The sequence below is a fragment of the Pelobates fuscus genome, chromosome 9 (assembly GCF_036172605.1).
Source record: "Pelobates fuscus isolate aPelFus1 chromosome 9, aPelFus1.pri, whole genome shotgun sequence".
Taxonomy (NCBI): Eukaryota; Metazoa; Chordata; class Amphibia; order Anura; family Pelobatidae; genus Pelobates; species Pelobates fuscus.
The window spans coordinates 138,971,165-138,991,935 of record NC_086325.1 but is presented as its reverse complement, the minus strand read 5'-3'; the positions used below and the strand labels follow the sequence as shown (position 1 = coordinate 138,991,935).

General features: G+C 44.4%; 2 protein-coding genes across 5 annotated transcripts in view; one reads left to right on the top strand and one right to left on the bottom strand.

The window, feature by feature from the left end:
• Positions 1-20,771, bottom strand: part of G6PD (glucose-6-phosphate dehydrogenase) — a 239,085-nt gene that overhangs the window by 210,220 nt on the left and 8,094 nt on the right. The gene's annotated exons all lie outside the window — the stretch shown is intronic.
• The window catches only part of IQSEC2 (IQ motif and Sec7 domain ArfGEF 2), a 198,392-nt gene continuing 187,319 nt past the window's right edge, over positions 9,699-20,771 (top strand). For all 4 annotated transcript variants that reach the window (XM_063432534.1, XM_063432532.1, XM_063432539.1 and 1 more), the window contains exon 1: positions 9,699-10,356. In XM_063432534.1, coding sequence (XP_063288604.1) covers positions 9,830-10,356 — 527 coding nt within the window. In that variant the 5' untranslated portion in view covers positions 9,699-9,829. The remainder of the gene's footprint in view (positions 10,357-20,771) is intronic.

Sequence of the window (20,771 nt, the reverse complement as noted above, 5' to 3'; positions counted from 1 at the left end):
AGCATGTTTAATCACAATTTTAAGTACAATGTGTTCAAGATGTGTGTTACAGGAAATTATAAAAAAAAAAAAAATCATGGCTTTTGTTCCCCATCGCCATAAAAATGCTACAACCACCTGTAAGGGGGGGGGGGGGGAGGGGGGGGGGGGTTAAACAACAAGTGTGGTGTCTTTAAGCCTGTGTTAATATTATTATTAATATTTAAAAAGTGCCAGCAAAATACGCAGTGCTATACTGTTTTCAATGTTTTCTCATTCAAACAAGATGAGTGGTTTGCATTAATTTTGTTCAGTGGACAAGAAGTCAGGGGCATTAGAAGGGGCTTCCTGAATACGGTCCTGCAAATATTACAGGACAAACCCTCTATGTCTCCATGCTCTGCGTTGAGATGCTGTCCGCTCCCCATTAAGCCATTACACCTCTATGGGGAGGTCATCAGTATTGAAGATTTCAGCCAACGGAAGAGGGTTGGTAAAGCTGAGACCAGCATGCGGGTAGAAATAAAGTGATTACGCTGACTGTAAGTAGATATTGCAACAGAAATGTTAGGGGAATATGTTTTTGTATTCCTAACACAAGAAAGTTCCTTTAAGGGGATAATTTGACTCAGATATTCCAATGAATGATATGATAATCATTTGTAAGTGTGATGGTCCATTCCCTGTAATACAGACAGTTATTTAGTCATGATTGGGTTCTGCTCTACATGACTTTAGGATATTAAATGAACATTACTCATAAGAGTGGGGGTGTTAAAATGCATTACAAAAGGCTAGAACTTCGATTAATTCCGTCAGATAGATAGCGTAGAAATGGGAGGAATTTAAAATGTTATTTTCTATTCAACAGCAATCAATCCCTTTTATAGTAGACTTAAAGTTTCAGCAAGGCGTTTGCACTTACTTGTACAAACATTGGCGACTCTAGGAACAATAGATAGTGGGGGCACATTGGATACAACAGTCAAAACTTGGGGGGCATTAATAATTTCCACTAGTGTGAAAACATTACTGTCCTGGGCTAGCAAATGACAGCTCTTAATTTTTTATCTTTCAACTGTTTAGTAGATATCTCCCCTACTTGCCATTTTTATGTAGGATTGCCATATTTAAGGACACCAAATAAGAGAGTTATCTGCTAAACAGCACCTCAATTTGATATGCTTAAATATGGAAATCCCGCATAAGGATACCAATTTAGGGTGTTATCTTCTAAGCAGCAGAAGTCAACATTAAGACAAGCCGGAAGCAGACAGTCGCATGGCTGCGGGGCTCCCGTCAATTGAGCCAGCAAACCCCTTATACAAACGAGCAAACACAACCCAACTCCGCTCCAGACACCCACAGAGACCCACACAACCTCAATGGGTCGAAAATCGAAAAAAGCAAAAGCCGAAAATCCCCGACAAAGCATGGATATCGGGGCGCTATGGCGGCAAGCACAGGCCGCAACCGGAGCGCACATGGCGGCCATGCATGGCGGATGCTCCGATTTTTCGGACGGGACCTCTGAAGGAGAGGATGGGGACCCCCCACAGCCCGAGACCACACAGGTACAAACACTGGTACAGGCACAACCACCCATGAAAGCACCCACCCCAGTGACTATGGAGGCTATAGGGGAACTCATGGCAGACCACCATAGAAAGATAGCAGCAGATGTGGCCCTGCTTAGAGAGGATTTTAAACTCATCACAACCAGGCTGGGAGCTGTGGAAAGCACCGTTAATAATCACACGACACAGATGACAGAACTGCAAGCGGCAATACATAGCCTACAGCAGCAAACACTGCTCCACGAGCAGCAACTGGCCTCCCAGGAGGATAAACTTCGCCGCAACAACCTAAAACTTAGGGGAGTCCTGGACTCCGTCCCAGAGGCGGAACTACCACATCTGGCAAGGAGACTTCTCACCACGCTAGTGACCCCGAAATCAGCCAAAGCAATCACCCTCGATGGCATATTCCGCTTACCAAAGTCAGCGAGAGCACCACCTACCGCCACAGGGGACCTCATAGTCCGGTTCCAGTCCCTCAGTGACAAGCAAGCAATCCTGGCAGCCGTCAGAGGCCAACCAACACTTACCTTTGAGGGGATGACACTTTCCTTCTTCTCCGATCTCTCAGGGGGGACATTGGCGTGGAGGAGATCACTGGGCCCATTCACATCCCTCCTGCGACTACACCAAGTCCGGTACCGCTGGGGACCAGGGCGCACCCTTCAGATTGAACGGGGAGGCAACTCTCACATAGTCCATAATATGCAAGAGGCCACGGAGGCACTAGGACTACTGAACCTCCCCACGACTGCACTCGCCACAGTGACAGACATGTCCGGTCCCAGGCGCCCACTGGGGAGGAACGCAGCCGCCGCACCGGAGTTCGTCCCCCGACGACCCACTGCAAACTCATACGCGGCAGCCACTACATGAACTGGGGCTCAGTGATACTGGACACACTTTCGGGCATACCATACCCCCCCCTGTCGACCGTCTGCATATGTCTCTACACATGTAGCAGAGGAAAACACTTCAAACGTTAATTCGGCATCACGGACATAGTTTATTCATATTTTTCTTATCCTTTATTACTGTTACGTGACTCGCTACCCACACGAGCTGACTCAATCTTTTAAGCTACCCGCACCTACTGGATTTTCAGACTTATCTGCAAACTCGCGGGATGCCCAGTATCCAATGACTCTATCTAATGCCTTAGTTAACACATCTTTCTATATTTTCAATGTATATAAGTTTGTTTTGATTTTTCTTTTGGAGTCCATACAATCGCAGCAGCCAAGTACATGGTGATGTGTGTGCCATAGGGTGGATATCAGCCTGTTGAATCACTCTAATACTGTTCATATCTAAGTGATCATTATACTTTTACGTATATATAGCCTGAAATACCCTAATTTCTGCATACGCATATCATAGTAGCACACTCATGAATAGCAAGCCTGATCTCGCTAATGTAAACTCATTATGACATATAACGTGCACTGAGTTAACCCTGCCTTCATTTTACTAATTTTACTAATTTTTAGGCTAGCCGGATAACCCTGCCAGGGATATGCTACATTGCCTAAGCTAGATGAGTATATTTAGGCTGTGAAACGCAACACACTTAAAAACTCATTATTGTGTTTACAGGTATTGCTCACCGACATTTAATCTTTCTCTCTCAATTGATAACTAGCATGTTTTCCATTTACTATTATTAGTATAAAATGAGGTTGGAGCCTAAAAATATGCCAATATCTAACCCTGGCGTCACTCTTGCACCACGCTGTTGTGGCATAAGTTGAAGTGAATTTATTATCTTATCTTAGACTAGCCTGGGATTGCAGGGGGGACCTCACTAGATGTTTGTCAACTAAATAATGCCTGCACCCACATGTTATATGGCTCAAACCCAAGCACATTGTACTTCTACCATTAAGCGTGTACTAACCTATTCTCAGTCTAGATAGCAAAGCCCCACGTCACAATGTCTGCAAAGCTTAGACTAGACCTTGATCTCTAGCCTACGGACTACTTAGCTATCATAAAAAAGAAAATGTGCATTGTATGTGAAACCACACTGTTGTTGTTTAATGTATACTGCTTTGATTGCACTAGCTATCGTGGCAGTGCAAATCTGCTTGTTAACTCATGCACAACCTAAATAAAGAATTAAAAAAAAAAAAAAAAACATTAAGACAAGCCATTTTCTTAATTTTTTTTTTTTTTTTTTTTTTTAATTCTTTATTTTTGAGTGCATTGATATACAAGACAGCTTACTCTGCCACAATAGCGTTCGTTAGCATAAACATATTGCAATATTGGCATTTGAGCAGTGCACATTTTTATATATGGTTTTAGAAACAAAACATGAGTCGGCGTTGCTTGCTCGTTACATTTAAAGTTATTAGCTTAGACTGCACTAGATCGTCAACTTGGTAAATAATATCATTAATACCGTTTAGAACATAACATGCTAGCGTAAGTAGGCATATTGAGGCATTCTAAATTAGCAACAGGCTGATTTAGATATAGTTAGGCATACTGTGTCTGCTGTAGTACGGTTTAGGCTAATACAAGTCGCTTATTTAACATAACATGCTAGGATAACTAAGCGTGTTAAGAGTTAAACGTAAGTTTGATAAGGCATGCTATACTAGCTACAGGCTGAGTCAGCAAGACATAACAGGTTGTAGGATCACTGGCAGTGATTTTTGACAAAAAGAAAAAAAAGAAAAAAGAAAAAAAAGAAAAAACTGGTGAGTCTCTCCACTGGATGTGGCTTTGTAGTAGCTTGTCACGCAAGAGATTAATCAGGCGTATCTTTATCCAAAACCTCTGAGGATAAGAAAGGAGAGTCCACTCCACTGGAGATGGCGTTTTAGCGCCCGGTGTGAGGCGACTGTCCATTTGGCTTTGTCGTTTTCCTGGGAATATGCATAACGGCTTTATAGATTTAGGGTATAGATGATGGGCAGGTAGTCCACAGCCAAGTCCTCCCTGCGCCCCCATCGTGGCAAATCCCTCCTGTTCCCCCCAGGGCATGCTCCTGTCTGTCAGCGAGAGGCTCCATTGCACTGTGGGCACTCAGGGACAGCGGCAGTCCAGCGTTCTCCCCCCCTGAAAGTCCGCGGGTCACCTGTCCCCTGCACCTCCCCAGCTCCTGCAGAACCTCATTGGAGCTCCAGCCTTGCTGCGCCTCGCCCTGCTCCGGTCACATGCATGGCGCCGGTGCGCGCCCCCCCGGCCACCGGTCCGCCAGGGGGGGCCACACGCCCCGGCCCCACAGGGCTCACAGAGCTGGGGGCTGTTTCCCCTGGATCCACCACCAAATCCAGGGGTTAAGGCCGGCTCCTCGCCTACCAGTTTGCCGCCCAGCGGGGTCCATCCGCAGGATCCTTCAACCTGGGGGGGCCGAGGTGTCTCAGCGCGGTCCCCTGCAGCATGTGCGTCAGCCATCTTGTTTCTGTGCGGGAAGGGGAAATGTGCCGCGTGGGCCTCCCTCTCCAGCCTCCGAAGGTTGGACTCATGGGCCGGGATCACCCCCACCGGCCGGGGGGGGGAAGCGGGGCCGGGCCGATATCCCTGTCTCGCCCGCTGTCGCCTCATTCCGCTGCCTCTGCTTACCGCTCGGGTGTATGGGCCTCGTGTGTCAGCCGTGCTCCGAGTAGGCTGCCGGTGCGGCGTATGACACACCGCCGTGTTCCTGGGCTATTCCCCATCTGGTGGCATGTTGTGCCCCGGCTTTTAGTGGGCTCTCGGTCTGCATTTTAAGTTTTTTGGTGGCTCAGAGCCGGAGCCGGCATGAATGGCTGCCGCTCGGCTCGGTGGCCCGGCCCCGCCCCCCATTTTCTTAATTTTAATATTTCAGTTGTGTAGTAGGTAACTATTTAATTTGCAGTGTGGGATTGCCATATTTAAGGATACCAAATAAGGGATCTATCTACTAAACACATAAACATTTTTATGCACACACACAATAACAGACATACGCAAACATAACCACATATACACACATACATAACAACACGCACACACCTTACCAGAGACATGCACACATATAACCACAGACATAGACACACATTTATAGACACATTCACACACACACATTGTATATATTTTTGAAGAGGTCCACGCTGACTCCCTTCCTTTCACAGTGAGGGTTGGAGTGGATCCTCTCCCTGGTGGCCAGTGATTGTCACTGGGATGGGATCACTGTGCTTTCCTCTGTACTCTCCTTGCACAGGTCCTATGTGCACCGTGTAGTAATGGCAATGTCGGGACAATGTCATATCCCACTGCAGGTTGCGCTAGTGTCCGCAGAGACAGCACAGTAAGTGCAGCGCTACCTTGACGCCCGTACCTCCCTTTTATATTTCGGCAGAGTAGGCATCTGCCGTGTGGCTAGGCAGGTGCCAACTCTGTCAAGTACAGTTAGCATGAAACGTTTTAAGAGGAGGGCACATGGTGGGCAATGAATAATCTATGGAGGGCTATTGCCCGCTTTCGCCCCTTGTAACAATGTCACATACATAGACATTGCTCTGTGACATTCTGTGGCATTTTGAGGAATTTGCATTTCTTAAAATGCAAGCAGGTACTTTACATATACGCATGAAAGAGCATTTGTCCATTTCTATATATTTATTTTTTTATTCCTACTGCCAAATGTGGGAAATCCATTTTTTCTGCTTCTGTGCATGTTTGAAATATAGCGAGATAAAGGATACCATACAATAGTTGTTGTTTTATTACCCTCTCTCCAATATTTCTGTGAAAAACAAATGTATAATTATGCATTTGAATTATGTACATTTACATCATTTTATTTATTCAAATGCAACCCTTTACACAAAAATTACTTTTTAATCCTACATCTATATGTTAGCTATTCATATTAGATCACTCTATTTTTTTTTTTAAATAAATCAATCTTGGTTGTGAAAGTGTTAAGGTTTTGCACGTATTATGTTTACGGCAGTCACAACTCACACAAAATGATCCAGGTATTTTTATCACACCTTGACCATGGTACCCCATGAATTTTTCTACGTACAGATGTCATTGCAATGTGTTTTGGCTGCTGAAGCACCTCTTGTTGGAGCAGATCTGACCATGTATTGAGCAGTAGGACAAACTAGAGCATAGCAGTGCTGAATACCAAAGGATGCTGCAGTAGCTCTCAGCAACATCAAATGTCAAGTGGCCATTCCAATCCTGCCTATAGGTACAGCGGAGGAAGTGTGAGGGATTTCTCATAGCCTGCTATTGAGGCCAGCAAGATTTATTATCTGCCTTGATAGCAAGCAGCCAGCTTGTCCCTGTATTACAGAGGCTAGCACCAGCTCCAATGCAAGTAGGCATGCTAGATCCACCATCTTTTCCTGAACACCGTAATCACGCCAACATTATTATTATTATGATATTTAGAGAGCGCCGTCAAATTCCGCAGCGCTTTACAATGGGTGGACGAACAGACATGTAGTTGTAACCAGACAAGTTGGACACACAGGAACAGAGGGTTGAGGGCCCTGCTCAATGAGCTTACAAGCTAGAGGGAGTGGGGTAAAATGACACAAAATGGTAAGGATAGTATTAGACTAGTGACAGTTGCAGAAGAGGAATCAGTTGGGAGCTATTAACAGCTTAATTGATACGCTTTTATGAAGAAGTGGGTTTTTAACGATTTTTTGAAGGAGTGGAGACTGGGTGAGCATCTAACGGAGGAGGGAAGAAATCTTGAAGGCGAGCATCAGAGGTGGGAGTACGGACAGAAGATAGACGTAAGTCTTCAGCAGATCGTAAGAACCTAGTCGGGACATACTTGTGTATAAGGGAGGAAAGATAGGTGGGAGCAGCATTATGTAGAGATTTGAAAGCAAGAACCAGAATTTTAAATTGAGCTCTATATTTTATAGGAAGCCAATGTAAGGACTGACAGAAGGGTGAGGCATGGGAGGTGCGGGCGGACAGGAAGATGAGCCTCGCCCCCGCATTCATTATGGACTGTAACGGCGCAAGTTGGGAGCACGTAAGACCACTGAGAAGCGGATTACAGTAGTCAAGGCGAGAAAGGACAGTGGAATGGACCAACATCTTAGTCGCATGTGGCGTTAAGTAGGGGCGGATGCGCGCAATGTTTTTAAGATGGAAATGACAGGATTTGTCAGTAGACTGAACATGAGGCGTGAAGGAGAGGTCGGAGTCAAAGAGAACACCTAGGCAGCGAACATGCTGATGGGGGGGTACAGTCACATGAAACGTACTACCTTGCAGCATCTAACATTGACATCCTACAGAAGTGAAATCAGTTAAGGCAATGGCGGCTTTAACCTTTTTTCGAGAGGGACCTTGACCATGTACACATATTGGCTTGCTGACCAGGCATGCACGCACGCAATGTTTGTGCCAGGTGCTCCCAGTTGGCCAAATTGTCTTCTCGGTCCTCTATGGACATTTTTGCATGAGTTTGGTTACCTGTTAAAGAACAAAAATTCTGACTCCATGTATTTTGTAACTAATATTTGTAATCAATATTAAAGTAACAGTTACATTATCTCTGGGATGATTATATGCTGTGTAATGTTTACCTATGTTGGTGACGCATTCTATAGTCAAAAAATGATCTCAGTGAGCAAATCTTTAAATATATTACAAAATACAAACTGCATACCACTGTTATGACACCCAATGCCGAGTGCTTCACTTCTTTGAAGAAGGCAGTACCACTATAATAATTGGGGGCAGCAAGGTCTGATAAAATATGTGCTTGTTCCAACTAATGGGGTCCACATAAAGAGCAAGGGGACCCAGATATGGATTTTCCAGTAAGTAGTTATCAGCTGCCTACAGGTGCCTATCTACAAAGTTTCCTACCCTGCGTACCAATGCGCATGTTTTCCTTTTCATATCTATTTTCATATACTTATGTAATTTTGCTACCTGGCAATTAAATGTTCTTCATTGTTGGAGAGAGGAAGTAAGAGAAACGATTTTCCTCATTCTTGTTGGCCTTTAAAATTATGGCGCAAACAACAGAGAAATGGCGTTTTGGGGGACGTAGATGTTTCTAAAAGTTCTGCTCCTACAGGCAGCTGATATGTACATCTGATATTTCTCCTAAATTAAAGAATTGATTTTCTTCTGGTAGTGTATGAATGCCTCATGCAAGAGGGCACCACTTCTCTTGTGCTGCCATTTAACATGTTGTGATGTTTGTATCCAAGAAAACATGGTGGATAAAGCTGCTAGGCTTCCCACCTCTGCTATTTATTTAATGTAAAGGGAAATGTAAGGCACCAAAATAACTTTAACTTAATGAAACAGTTGTGGCGCACAAATCATTCCCCCGCAGTCTCACTACTCAATTATCTGCCATTTAGGATTTAAATACATTTGTGTATGCAGTCCTAGTCAGGCTTCCAAGGATACGACTTGCACAACCTGTAAAGAAACATCTAATGTTTAAACTTATTTTATTGGATATTGTGTTTAATATGCTTTGTTAATAATCTTCATCTAGACCCTACATGAGTCTCCTGTGCTTGATCAAAGTTCCATTTACAGAGCAGTGGGTAAAAACTACTAAAGCAATTTAACATCTCATTAAAAGTAAAGCCATTTTTTTTTTCATACAGGCTTCAATGAGACTGCAGGGGCATGATCTAAAGTTGTTTTGGAGTAGGTTTTTTTTTTTTTAAATTAAAATTCCACATTTTAGACCAAAATATTTTGCATGTATAATGTTTATGGCAGTCACAACTCACACAAAATGATCCCAGGCATTTTTATCACACCTTGACCATGGTAGCCCAGTTGGTCAAATTTTCCAAATTATGTTCTCAATTTGCCTACTTTGTCCTAAAATTATTATTATTATTTTTAGAATTCCCAACAATTCACTTCCAATCATGCTATAGCTCTGAAGGGGAACGCCTTCGCTGAGCATCATGGGAGTTGGCATCCTTCCTGTCCGTACGAGGTGCTCAACCCCCGCAGGTGTCAGTTCTGACAGCTCTGCTGTGGGCGGAGCCCCCCCAACGCCGCTCCACCCATTCTAGCGCGTGATTGGCCAAAGCTTCTCCCAGCGCGCCCCGCCTTCGCGCCGACATTGGCCGAAGCTGTTTGTGGGCGCGGCGTGCGCGCTCCCGCCACCCCCCGGCCGGCTCCTCCCCGCCTGTCAGTGCGCAGTGACTCTGCAGCAGTCGCCGCGGTAGCATCGTGCGCTCCGCCCCCGGCAGCATGCCCGGCCGCCCAGCCTGAGCGAGCATCACCGCCGCCGCCGCTGCTCCGAATCCCGACTCCCCACCCCCCCCTCTATCTCGGCCATGGAAGGGGGAGCCGGCTCGGGCCCCAACCCCGGGGGCCAGGAATCCCCGAACCGAGCCGTGGAGTACCTGCTGGAGCTCAACAACATCATCGAGAGCCAGCAGAAGCTCCTGGAGACCCAGCGCCGCCGCATCGAGGAGCTGGAGGTCCAGCTGGACCGGGTCAGCCAGGAGAACCGGGAGCTCAGGGAGAACCAGAGCACCCCCAGCAGCCGGGGGGACCGGGAGCAGCACCGGCAGGACTACCGGGAGGCGTGCGGGGGGTACGGCAACCACCATCACCCTCAGCCACCGCAGCACCACCACCACCACTCCCAGCCACCGCAGCAGCAGCAGCAGCAGCACCATCACCACTCCCAGCCACCGCAGCAGGGGGGTTACCCCGGCCAGGCGTACTCCACCCCACCCCACCACCACCACCGGGCACGGGATACCCGGGGGAACCGCGGGGCTTCCCGCAGCTCCAGCCCCGGGGCTGGCGGGGGACACAGCACCAGCAACAGCCCGGCCACCACCCTGCAGAGGAAGTGAGTATGGGCCCAGGAGCTGACACTCTATCTGACTGGTGACTTGCTGTGCTGGGAGAGGGCATCAGGTGACTCTGGACTACATTTCTCATAATGCTGGCTGAGGGTAGTTCAGAAACACCTAGGGGTGCCATCACAGCCCCCTTTTATCAGGGCTAAGCAAAATTTGGCACTCCAGATGTTGTGGACTACATCTCCCACAATGCTCTTACAACCATAATGCTGGCTGAGGGTAGTTCAGAAACACCTAGGGGTGCCATCACAGCCCCCTTTTATCAGGGCTAAGCAAAATTTGGCACTCCAGATGTTGTGGACTACATCTCCCACAATGCTCTTACAACCATAATGCTGGCTGAGGGTAGATCAGAAACACCTAGGGGTGCCATCATAGCCCCCCTTTATCAGGGTTAAGCAATATTTGGCACTAAAGATGTGGACTACATCTCCCACAATGCTCTTACAACCATAATGCTGGAAAAGCTTCATGGGATATGCAGTCCAAAACATCTGGGGTGCCGAAGATGGTGTACCCCAGTCTTTATACACATATGTGTACCCATCGCTCCTGGCAGAAACCAGGATCTAATGGAAGGATGTAGTGACAGAGTGAGGTATAGTTGTATGTTGTAATGTATTGTGCTTAAGCTGCAGTGGATACACATGGGTGATATCCCTTTTTAAATTGCAGGGATTGTAGCCATGCAGTGTTTTATAGCTTATCCTTGGCAGCATTACTAACCCAATGATGCTCAGACAGATACTTATGCAGAACTAGGTTTCTTATGCTGTCAAGCAAGCTGTGAGGCTGCCTGGGCATTATCGGTGAGGTAGTTCCCAACAGCTGGAGTTTCTTTAAGCTTAGCCCATTCATGTTTTGAAGGGTATGGACACGGATGACCAAGAGTTATGGGAAATGTAGTCTGAAATCACTGAAGTTCAGAATGTTAACTTACGACTGTTTTGAAGGGTACAAAAGGACAGTGGCTGAGTATTGTGAGAATTGTAGTCTAAAATTAGTCCAGTACCACATGTTGGCTGTCTTTTGAAGAGTATGCAGAAGAATGGCTTAGAATCATGGGAAACCCAGTTTAAAGTAAACAGAGTGCCAAATGTCAGCTTTTGCTGCTTAGAATGGTATGCAGATATATCATGGCTGAGAATAATGGAAAGAGTAGTCTAAAAAAACAGGATTGCAGATGTAAGCTTTTGTTTAGTGTATGGAGGGATGAAACCTGTGAATTATGGGAAATGGCGTAACCACCACCCCCCAAAAAAACAAAAAAAACCCCAAAACTGGAGTGCCAGATGTTGGCCATGCCTTTTTTTTTTGTGTATATAAAAATGTGTCTGAGGATCATGGGAAGTGTAGTCCACAACGATGCTGATGGTTATCCTTGGGACTTTTAAGGATGATCAAGTAAAAACATTTCAAACATGATCTGCAGCTGCTGGAGCTCCAGTAGTTATCTTTTCGAGTGTAGAGTACCCGACCGGTGTCGGCATATTGTATACTAATAACGGCCAGACTAGTCTACCAGATGTTTATACACATCTGGTGTGCCAAAGGTAGCAATCACTGCAACTCTCTTCTAATCTGCTTATTCGCTAAACAGTGACTTGAGGAATGAATGATAAACTTTAGCCAAAAATATCTGTTTTGGAGTTAGATCATTCAGTCCTTGCTAATTTGGCCTATTATTTGATTTTATTTTTTTGCAGTTCAGTTTTCACTCTAATACCCTTCGTCCTTGTTTTGAATAAATCCCTCATTGATTAAGTGCGTTAGACCATTCTGGTATATTGTGCTGCATTTCATTAAATGATTCACAAGTGACTGTATATCATGACTACACCTCCTATTTATTTAGGGAAGTGCTTTATTTTGTTAATTTTGGCATAATTTAAGGCTGTAACTTGTAAAATGTTAAACACAGTTTTCCTTTCGTTCAGTACAGCCATGGCATATGCATTTTTAAATGTATTGAACCAAAGACGGTGATATGAGCACCCTAATTGTGTAAAATGGTGTGGGTGTCATTGCACCAGAGAATGTTAGACCTTACTGCGTCTGCTCCAATATTCAGTGGGGTTTATTCATTAAACAGCAAATTGTAGTGAATTGGGATCCACATTGCAGGTAACCGATATTTTAGCACACATTGCCTAATCAGGTTTTGTATTAACTACATAGTTGTGCTGACATTGTTATAAAAGCTCTCCTAACCGATTCTGATATTAAATAACTTGCGAGTAAATTTAGATGGTTTGCAGGACGAATGTTAAATGCCGACTACTAGATTTTTCGAGTTTTAAAGCCGCGGGGGCTGAAATGTAGATCCCCAGCTTTTGTTAAACTACAACTCCCATGATGCATAACCAGCTTCCAAGCCATTGTGAGAAATCTTACATGGGGTTTTGCATTTAGGTAACATCAATGAATTTGGGTACATGCTGTATCTGGAGTAAATTTCTATCATTCATACTTTGTCCATGGAGTGCTGCCATTGGCTTGCCTCTTCTAACAGTGCTCGGAAACGGCCTTTATTTAAATTGATCATCGCTCCACGGTTGGCAACGAAAATAAATCTTCTTAACCCTGTTATTAGTAATATAAATGAATATATCTATTGAGTCTAACCTTGTTTTTCATAAGTATTCTACAAAACTCATCATGCAGCTATATTGTATTCTTCATAGCCACTTTGTAGCAATCGCATTAGCACAGCAATGCCTTAATGATTTACTACAGTAATAGCAAAAATTGGTACCCCAGTTTTGGTGCTGTTTCCCATGATGCCTAATGGTTGGCAGAGAATAAAAAGATTTTTTTTTTTTTTTATAAATGCTTTCATCTACTCTTTAGGGATCAGTCATAGTAACAACGTCTCATTGGGTGGCACCATGGCTTTGAGTTTCGGCGAGTGTAGGAATGTGTTACTCATAGCTGCATTCTCCTAGATTCTGACGACATACAGAAGTTGACAGTTCCTTGTGCTTGCGTTACTGTCACATAGCGTCCCTGATCATCCTGATGTGCTGAGACTGACTTGAATCATGCGTTTTAGATGTTGGATTACAGTCATTTGAATATCTTTGCAGTGATGATGCTTGCATATTTTTCATGCAAAAATAAATAAATCATGATCACAATCGAAGTAACGCAAATATCCTGTTAATCTTTCAGGACTGACTATTATTTTTGGAGATGTCAGCAAAGCAGATATTTGTTACTCGAAAATGAAAGAATGAATTATTGTAGATAATATTTATATCAGGCACAGCCTACAGTAACTCTTTGTCTGCTATTTGGTTGGCAAAGCATCATGGGAGTTGTAGTTACTGCTAGCGGGGTGCGATGTTTTTGCCATCCCTGTTACATACTTGATATTACTGGCTCTGTTTTGTTTGTCTTTAGATCTGAAGTGCTTATAGTTAGGAAGTTACATCTTTAGCTATCATCGCCAGAAAAGGTGGACAACACAATACTTTGAAGCAGAAAACGCTAAGGAATGGTGCACTGCATCAAACGTACTTGCGTTCATATGACTACTCTACTCATGGTGCGTGTGGCCCTCCAAATGGAAAAACTGGGGGGCGTTAAATCACTTGGTAGAACTTTTTTGTTTACGTGTGATCAATATGTACTGTAGAACTTTAGTTTAACTGAAATTTAATATTTCTGTGCTCCACTCCACAGGGTCTGCCTGAATTGAGGTGTAGGTAGGGCTTAGTTTGAAACTTTCTGACAGCTTGAACGTGGGCGCAAAAGATTTTTGAAGCAGACCATTAACGGACAGTGTTATCCACTATACCTCGAACTGTCAGAAATTCACCAAATTAGCTGAGATGGATACATAACTGAGACCTCGATTTAACATTGTTGGATAAACTTTTCGACTCATCAGTATATTAAAAAAATAAATAAAATTATGATAATAGATAAAATCATTAATTTGGAAAGCTTATTCAACAATATTAAATCGAGTCCCAAGTTAGATTATTTTTCACTTAAAACTGCAATTCTGTTCTCTTATCAGCTACCATAGTGAAAAGTAATATTTCATCGGTTCCCTGCTGTGCCTTTTTTGTCATCGATATCTTAGAATACCGCCAATTCTCCTTCAGGCAGGTTTATGCTTAATCTATTTACTATGTTGGTGAAACATCCAGCAAATGATAACATTATTTGGCTGATTGATTTCCAATGATCATCTTGTAGTGGAATATACAATGTGGGTTGATTTTGTCGCAGAGGTCTTTCCCAAAAATGGTGTGTGGCCCAACATATGGATGTATACCCTGGCATATCATACCCTTTTATGCATTTCCATCTTTTAATTGTCTTGCGGGAAAGAGTCTGACACAGTTGGCTCTGGAAGTGTATCAGTAGGTGCACAAACTACAATTCTTTTTATGTATTCAATTGCAAGTCTTGAATTTTCAGAGCAGGCTCATGTTAGTCAGTCCGCATAACAGTAGTCTTGCCTTAGTTGTGAAGGCAGCAAGTAATATTTAAAGGAACACAGTAGGCACTGTATCTACTTCATCTAATTAATCTGGTTATAGTGTGTGGAGTCCCCTGTTGCCATCATTTCAGTCAGCATTAAACTGTTTTTAATGTTTTAATACTAAATGAGTCCCCAGCAGCCCATCCCCTCTACTGCTGTGGCAAATGAGGAAAGCCTGAGCAGCAGTTGGCAGCTGTGATTGGCTGACAGTGTCAGCTGACTGCTCTTAGTCATACTGTCAATAGAAGTTCTATCAGGAAGTGTATAATCTCTGCCTTAGTCACACCTCCAGAAGGGGCCGTAAATGTGGGTGGCCAGGGACCATTATTTAGTGTTAAACTGCTAGAACATGGTTTAACTCTAAATGGAGGGACAGTGCCAGGGGACTAGGTGCTGTATATAGGCCCTTACGCTCTGCTGAAGACTTACGTCTATCTTCTGTACGTACTCTCGCCTTCAAGACTTCTCGAGGGCTGCACCGTTCCTGTGGAACTCACTTCCCTCCTTTGTTAGATGCTCACCCAGTCTCCACTCCCTCAAAAAAAAATAACTAAAAACCCATTTCTTCATAAAAGCGTATCAATTAAACTGTTAATAGCTCCCGACTTATTCCTCTCTTGCAACTGTCACTAGTCTAATACTATCCTTACCTTTTTGTGTCACTTTACCCCACTCCCTCTAGCATGTAAGCTCATTGAGCAGGGCCGTAAACCCCTCTGTTCCTGTGCGTCCAGGTTACAACTCCTTTGTGGTTACAACTCCATGTCTGTTCCTCCACCCGCTGTAAAGAGCTATGGAATTTGTTGGCGCTATATAAATAATAACATAACCAATTCAAATATATGGAATAATATAGTGCCTACAGTGTCTCTTTAATCTTTTTTTCCTGGTTCTCTGACAGCCTCAAAGTTCAGCAGCTTCAGAGATTTGCCCATAGCATCCAGGAATGAAATACATTCGGTACAGTCTCTTTGAAATTGTGGGACTAAAATGTCTCCGTTCCTGCATAAAGTCTTGAAACTAGTCTGCCAAGTGTGCTGCGGAGGCCGGACAGAATTCAGCTACATGTGGATTCATTTCAATCTCTGTAACTTTAGTGGAAACTGACATTAAGTCTAACCTAATAGCAGCTTGTGAGGTTAGGCAGTGTCTCTATGGATGACCAACCAAAAGATGATCTTGAGGAAAGGTATATTCATAGGATGCATGATATGGTACTCGGTAGAACATATTTATGATTCTTTTTTAGAATACTCTGTTAGCTTCGGTTTATTCTTCCCAAGTTGGGATATGGCGGGAGATTTGTTATTTTGAAACTATAAGGAACTGTATATAGGTATATATTTTTTAAAGTAATGTAGTCATCCAAGCTGATAGACCGGTGTGACATTAAAGGGATACAATAAGTGCCAGGAATACAAAACTGTATTCCTGGCGCTATCGCTCCCTCGCGCCCCCCCTCCCCGTCATTAAAGGGCTGAAACCCTTTATTTACTTACCTAGTCCAAGCGCAGATGTCCCTTGGCGCTTGGTTGACGCTTCGTCCCCTCTGGTGTCCTACTGCGAGCGGACGATAATGTGCATGCACAGCAAAAGCCAAGCGCGCCTTAGACCTCATAATAGGAAAGCACTGAATCAATGCTTTCCTATGCTAAAATCTGATGCTGGGTGTCCTAATGTAGAGTGTAAGGATGACCAGCGTCATTTACCAGACCAAAGATCTGTTTCGATCCAGGAAGTACCCCCAGTGGCTGTCTGGTAGACCGCCACTGGAGACAAACTTTGTGCTCCAATGTAAACATTGCTTTTTTTTTCTGGAACTGCAGCATTAAGTGCAATAGGGACACAGCACTCAATGACCACTTCAATGAGCTTTAAGTTGATATAAAGAAGATTTACAGGGTTATTCACCAAAGTGAGAATGTAAAGTGAATTTGAAATTTAAAGTGCACCTGTCATGCCCCAAACAACTTATGCTCATTAGATTGAGCTAAAGATTTTATCAATACAATGTGCCAGCAGTTGTGCTAGCCAGTGTATAGATTAGGAGAAAAAAATATTTAAAAAATAGTTTTTTCTTCCAGCTGTCAGTTAAAGTCTTGGCATGCCGAGTCTTTGACTGACAAGGGAGAGCAAAAAAGACTTCCCACACGAGGTCCCTCTGCTCTCCACCTATAGCAACCACAGTGCATGCGCTGTGGTTGCTATGGGAACGCCCTAGCTGGCGCTTCTTGCGCTGGCTAGGCAGTATAAGAACAGAGTGGGTGCCGATGTCACTGAGATTTGCAGCAGGGCAAATCAAAGATAACTTCGGGAGGAGCGCAGGGGAAACTAGGGATAAACCGATAATCGATTTGGCCAATATTATCGGTCGATTTTCTGGATTTTGGTAAATATCGGTATCTGCCACTATTAATACTGATATTGCCAATAATGTGAGCGGTTTTGGGGGAGCAAGAATCGAGATACTGACAGGAAGCGCACAGCTGGACTAACAGGACGTGCTCACTGAGAGAGCACTTGCTCATAGTCCTGCTGGGTACAGAAAACCGAAGCCCCTGTACCGCTGTGATCGGCCACGCTACAAGAGAGATAATGAGGCACACCAGGTTGGGGGAGGGGGGGGGGGAGAGGAAATGTGAGTTAATCATTATGTTTTACATTAAATACACCATGTATCGTTTGATATATGATTTATGCAATGTATATGGGAGTGATTTCAGGTAAGTTCACTTTTTTTTTTTTTTTTTTTTATTGTCAATCTTTCTTTTATTGAAGCATTTGTAATGGGGTACAGAAGAGAAGAGGGAAACGTATAGTTTGGTTACATTAGTGGGTGTAGACAGTATCAGCGTTAAACTAGTACATTTCTGAATAACGATGCTTCGTTTTTTTGTTTTTAAATTATGAACTTGTAACAACATAGTGTAGTCAAGAGCACTGCATGACGTGTTAGAAAGTCAAAGGAATAGCAAAATACAATAAAATTTCCTATACATGCAGTCAGTAAGTATAGCACGATTCAGGCTAGATTTACTCCAAGTTACAATAGCATAGGGGACATAAACACATGTGGATTATCGGTAGATTAAACTAGGAGTAGGTAAAGACATCAGTCTAGCGTAGCAAACGATAATATGACATTTTCAGGAGGGTCGCCATCTAAGTTTAGCATACGGTACATATTAAAACAAAAATGATTAGCAATGTAAGAGCATCCTTATTGTGGTAGCCTGTGATCATGTACTTGAGCTGCACAGTTTAAAACTGCAGTATGTCGCATAAGATTTACGTTCCTACCCAGGTAGGCAATAATAGTACAGGCTGTATGCTGTTCAAAGTTAAATCTTACACGTTATAATACTTAGCAACTTTGTACTAGCTATCCTAAAGATTATAAGACACCAGTGTCCAGGTATTGAGGCATATGCAGAAATGAAAGACAAGTAATAAAAGAAAAGGGCATAAAACTCAAAATATGGTGCATGGCGTTTAAGGGCTAGAGCAGCTGCTCAGAAATAGGGTCCAAAATAGGTGCTAAGCTCCGGTAGCCAATTTAGAGTAGTCCCCTGACCGACTCCAGAGCTCAAGCTCCGCTGCCTGATTGCAGGGAGCTGCTTGATGGTATGCTGTAGCCAGTAGCTCCGTATGGTGCATGAGGTTTTTGCGACGGCGGGATCACCTGGGAACTAACATTTAACTTGGAGGTGAAGTTGCAAAGAAAAGTCCAGCAAAGAGAGGTCGTGTGGCCGAGCAGGTAATGTCCCAACAGTTCATAGCCAAGTGTGGTGGTAGTGAGACTGTCTGCTAGGGAGGTTAGTTCAACCTATTCCTCTGCTGGGTAGTGCAGCCGCACACTTCTGAGGAGTGGGAAAGATGGCCCCTTCGGCTTGTAAGATCCATGGGGGTGCGGCTCGGCGTAGGCCGATGGTAGCCGACCGCCAGCCCCAGGCCTCTGTGAAGGCCCTCACCTGTGATCCACTGACGCGGTTACTCAAGGAGGCCGGGTCATCCCTTCTGCGGGCGTCTTGTGGGGCTCCGGTGTTCTGCCGCCGCCAGCGGCGGGTGAGCCTCCGACGGTGCGGTCGGTGTTTTGGAGTGTAACTCCATGTGGTCTTCAGCCTGGGAAGGCGTCGTGGGCGGGCTACAGGGCTGCGTTTCTGTCGTTGGTCGAGCTTTGGGCCCTGAGGCACATCTTTGGGCCTGGTAGAAACTCCACCACCGCGGTGAGGTGGTTTAGAGTGCGTGGTTGGCTTCACCTGTCTTCTCTGCCGCTTGTCAATGTGTGACTCGGGAGCTGTCCGGCAGAACAGGCTTGGTGCGTGGTGGGGAGAGTGCGGTGGGTCAGGCGATGGTCGCACTTTTCGTGGTTTATTCTCAAGCTTCGCCCAGAAGGCTGTGAACAGCTTGTCGATGCGGACCTCCAGCGGCTCCATTAGGTCCCATGTGGTGAGGATCCCTGTGGAGTCCGCCATCTTGGCAGCAGTTGCATAGCGTGGCTGTCGTTTTCGGGTTGCCCCGTCGTCGCTTGGCAGCAAGTAGTGGTGAGCTGGGACCGGGATGACCCCCACCGGTCCATAGGGGGGGGAACGTGTGTTCAGGCTCTGTCTGGAAGCCGTCGCTGACGACGGAGGAGCGGCCGCCTCCTCCCCGCCGGCCATGCTTGAAGGCCTCGGGTCGCTTCGCCGGGTATTCTGCAGTCGGTACCTGTTGTGTGGTACCAATGCGTAGCCCTCTTCAGCAGCCGTCTGTATGTGGCCCATTTGTCGGGTTTTGAGAGTGATTTTCGGCTTTTTACCGGACAGATTCGCAGTTGAGAGCCGGAGCAGCTTTGTCCTGCACCCGCTCGGCTCTGCGTCCAGGCCACGCCCAAGTTCACTTTTTTAACTTAAAGGAATACTATAGTCACCTAAATTACTTTAGCTAAATAAAGCAGTTTTCGTGTATAGATCATTCCCTTGCAGTATCACAGTTCAATTCACTGTCATTTAGGAGTTAAATCACTTTGTTTCTGTTTATGCAGCCCTAGCCACACCTCCCCTGGCTGTGACTGACACAGCCTGCATGAAAACAAAAAAACTGGTTTCACTTTCAAACAGATGTAATTTACCTTAAATAATTGTATCTCAATCTCTAAATTGAACTTTAATCACAAACAGGAGGCTCTTGCAGGGTCTAGCAAGCTATTAACATAGCAGGGGATAAGAAAATCTTAATTAAACAGAACTTGCAATAAAGAAAGCCTAAATAGGGCTCTCCTTACAGGAAGTGTTTATGGAAGGCTGTGCAAGTCACATGCATGGAGGTGTGACTAGGGTTCATAAACAAAAATTGATTTATCTCCTAAATGGCAGATGATTGAGCAGTGAGGCTGCAGGGGTATGTTCTATACACCAAAACTGCTTCATTAAGCTAAAGTTGTTCAGGTGACTATAGTGCCCCTTTAATCACCAAAGTAGCTGAGCTGAAAGAATAGCTGCCATAGTTGTTTTTATTTTCTTAAATCTCAATTAGGCTACTTTAACCTTAAATGAATATCTTCCCTCCCAGTGGTGTGTATATCTGTGCTATTTTTTTTATATATTTTTTCAAAACAATCAAAAGTAACTTTCAGACTGCAGAGAAAGGAATTTCTCCTTCTGGGCTCGACTCTACATCTCTGCATGGGGGACCTTAGACTCCGTACTTCTTCCACACTCTCCAACAGTCTTTAGAGATTAAGCTTTAGGGTCTTGTTGAAGCAGACAGAGGGAAAAAGAATGGATGGATGTCTTTGATTACAACGAATAATACCACAAATAATAATTTTTTAGCCCTTTCATAGATTGAGCAAAAAAAAAAAAAATGGTGTAAGTTTACATTCATTCTTTTTTAAAATATATATATTCCTGCCCAGCAACCTACGCA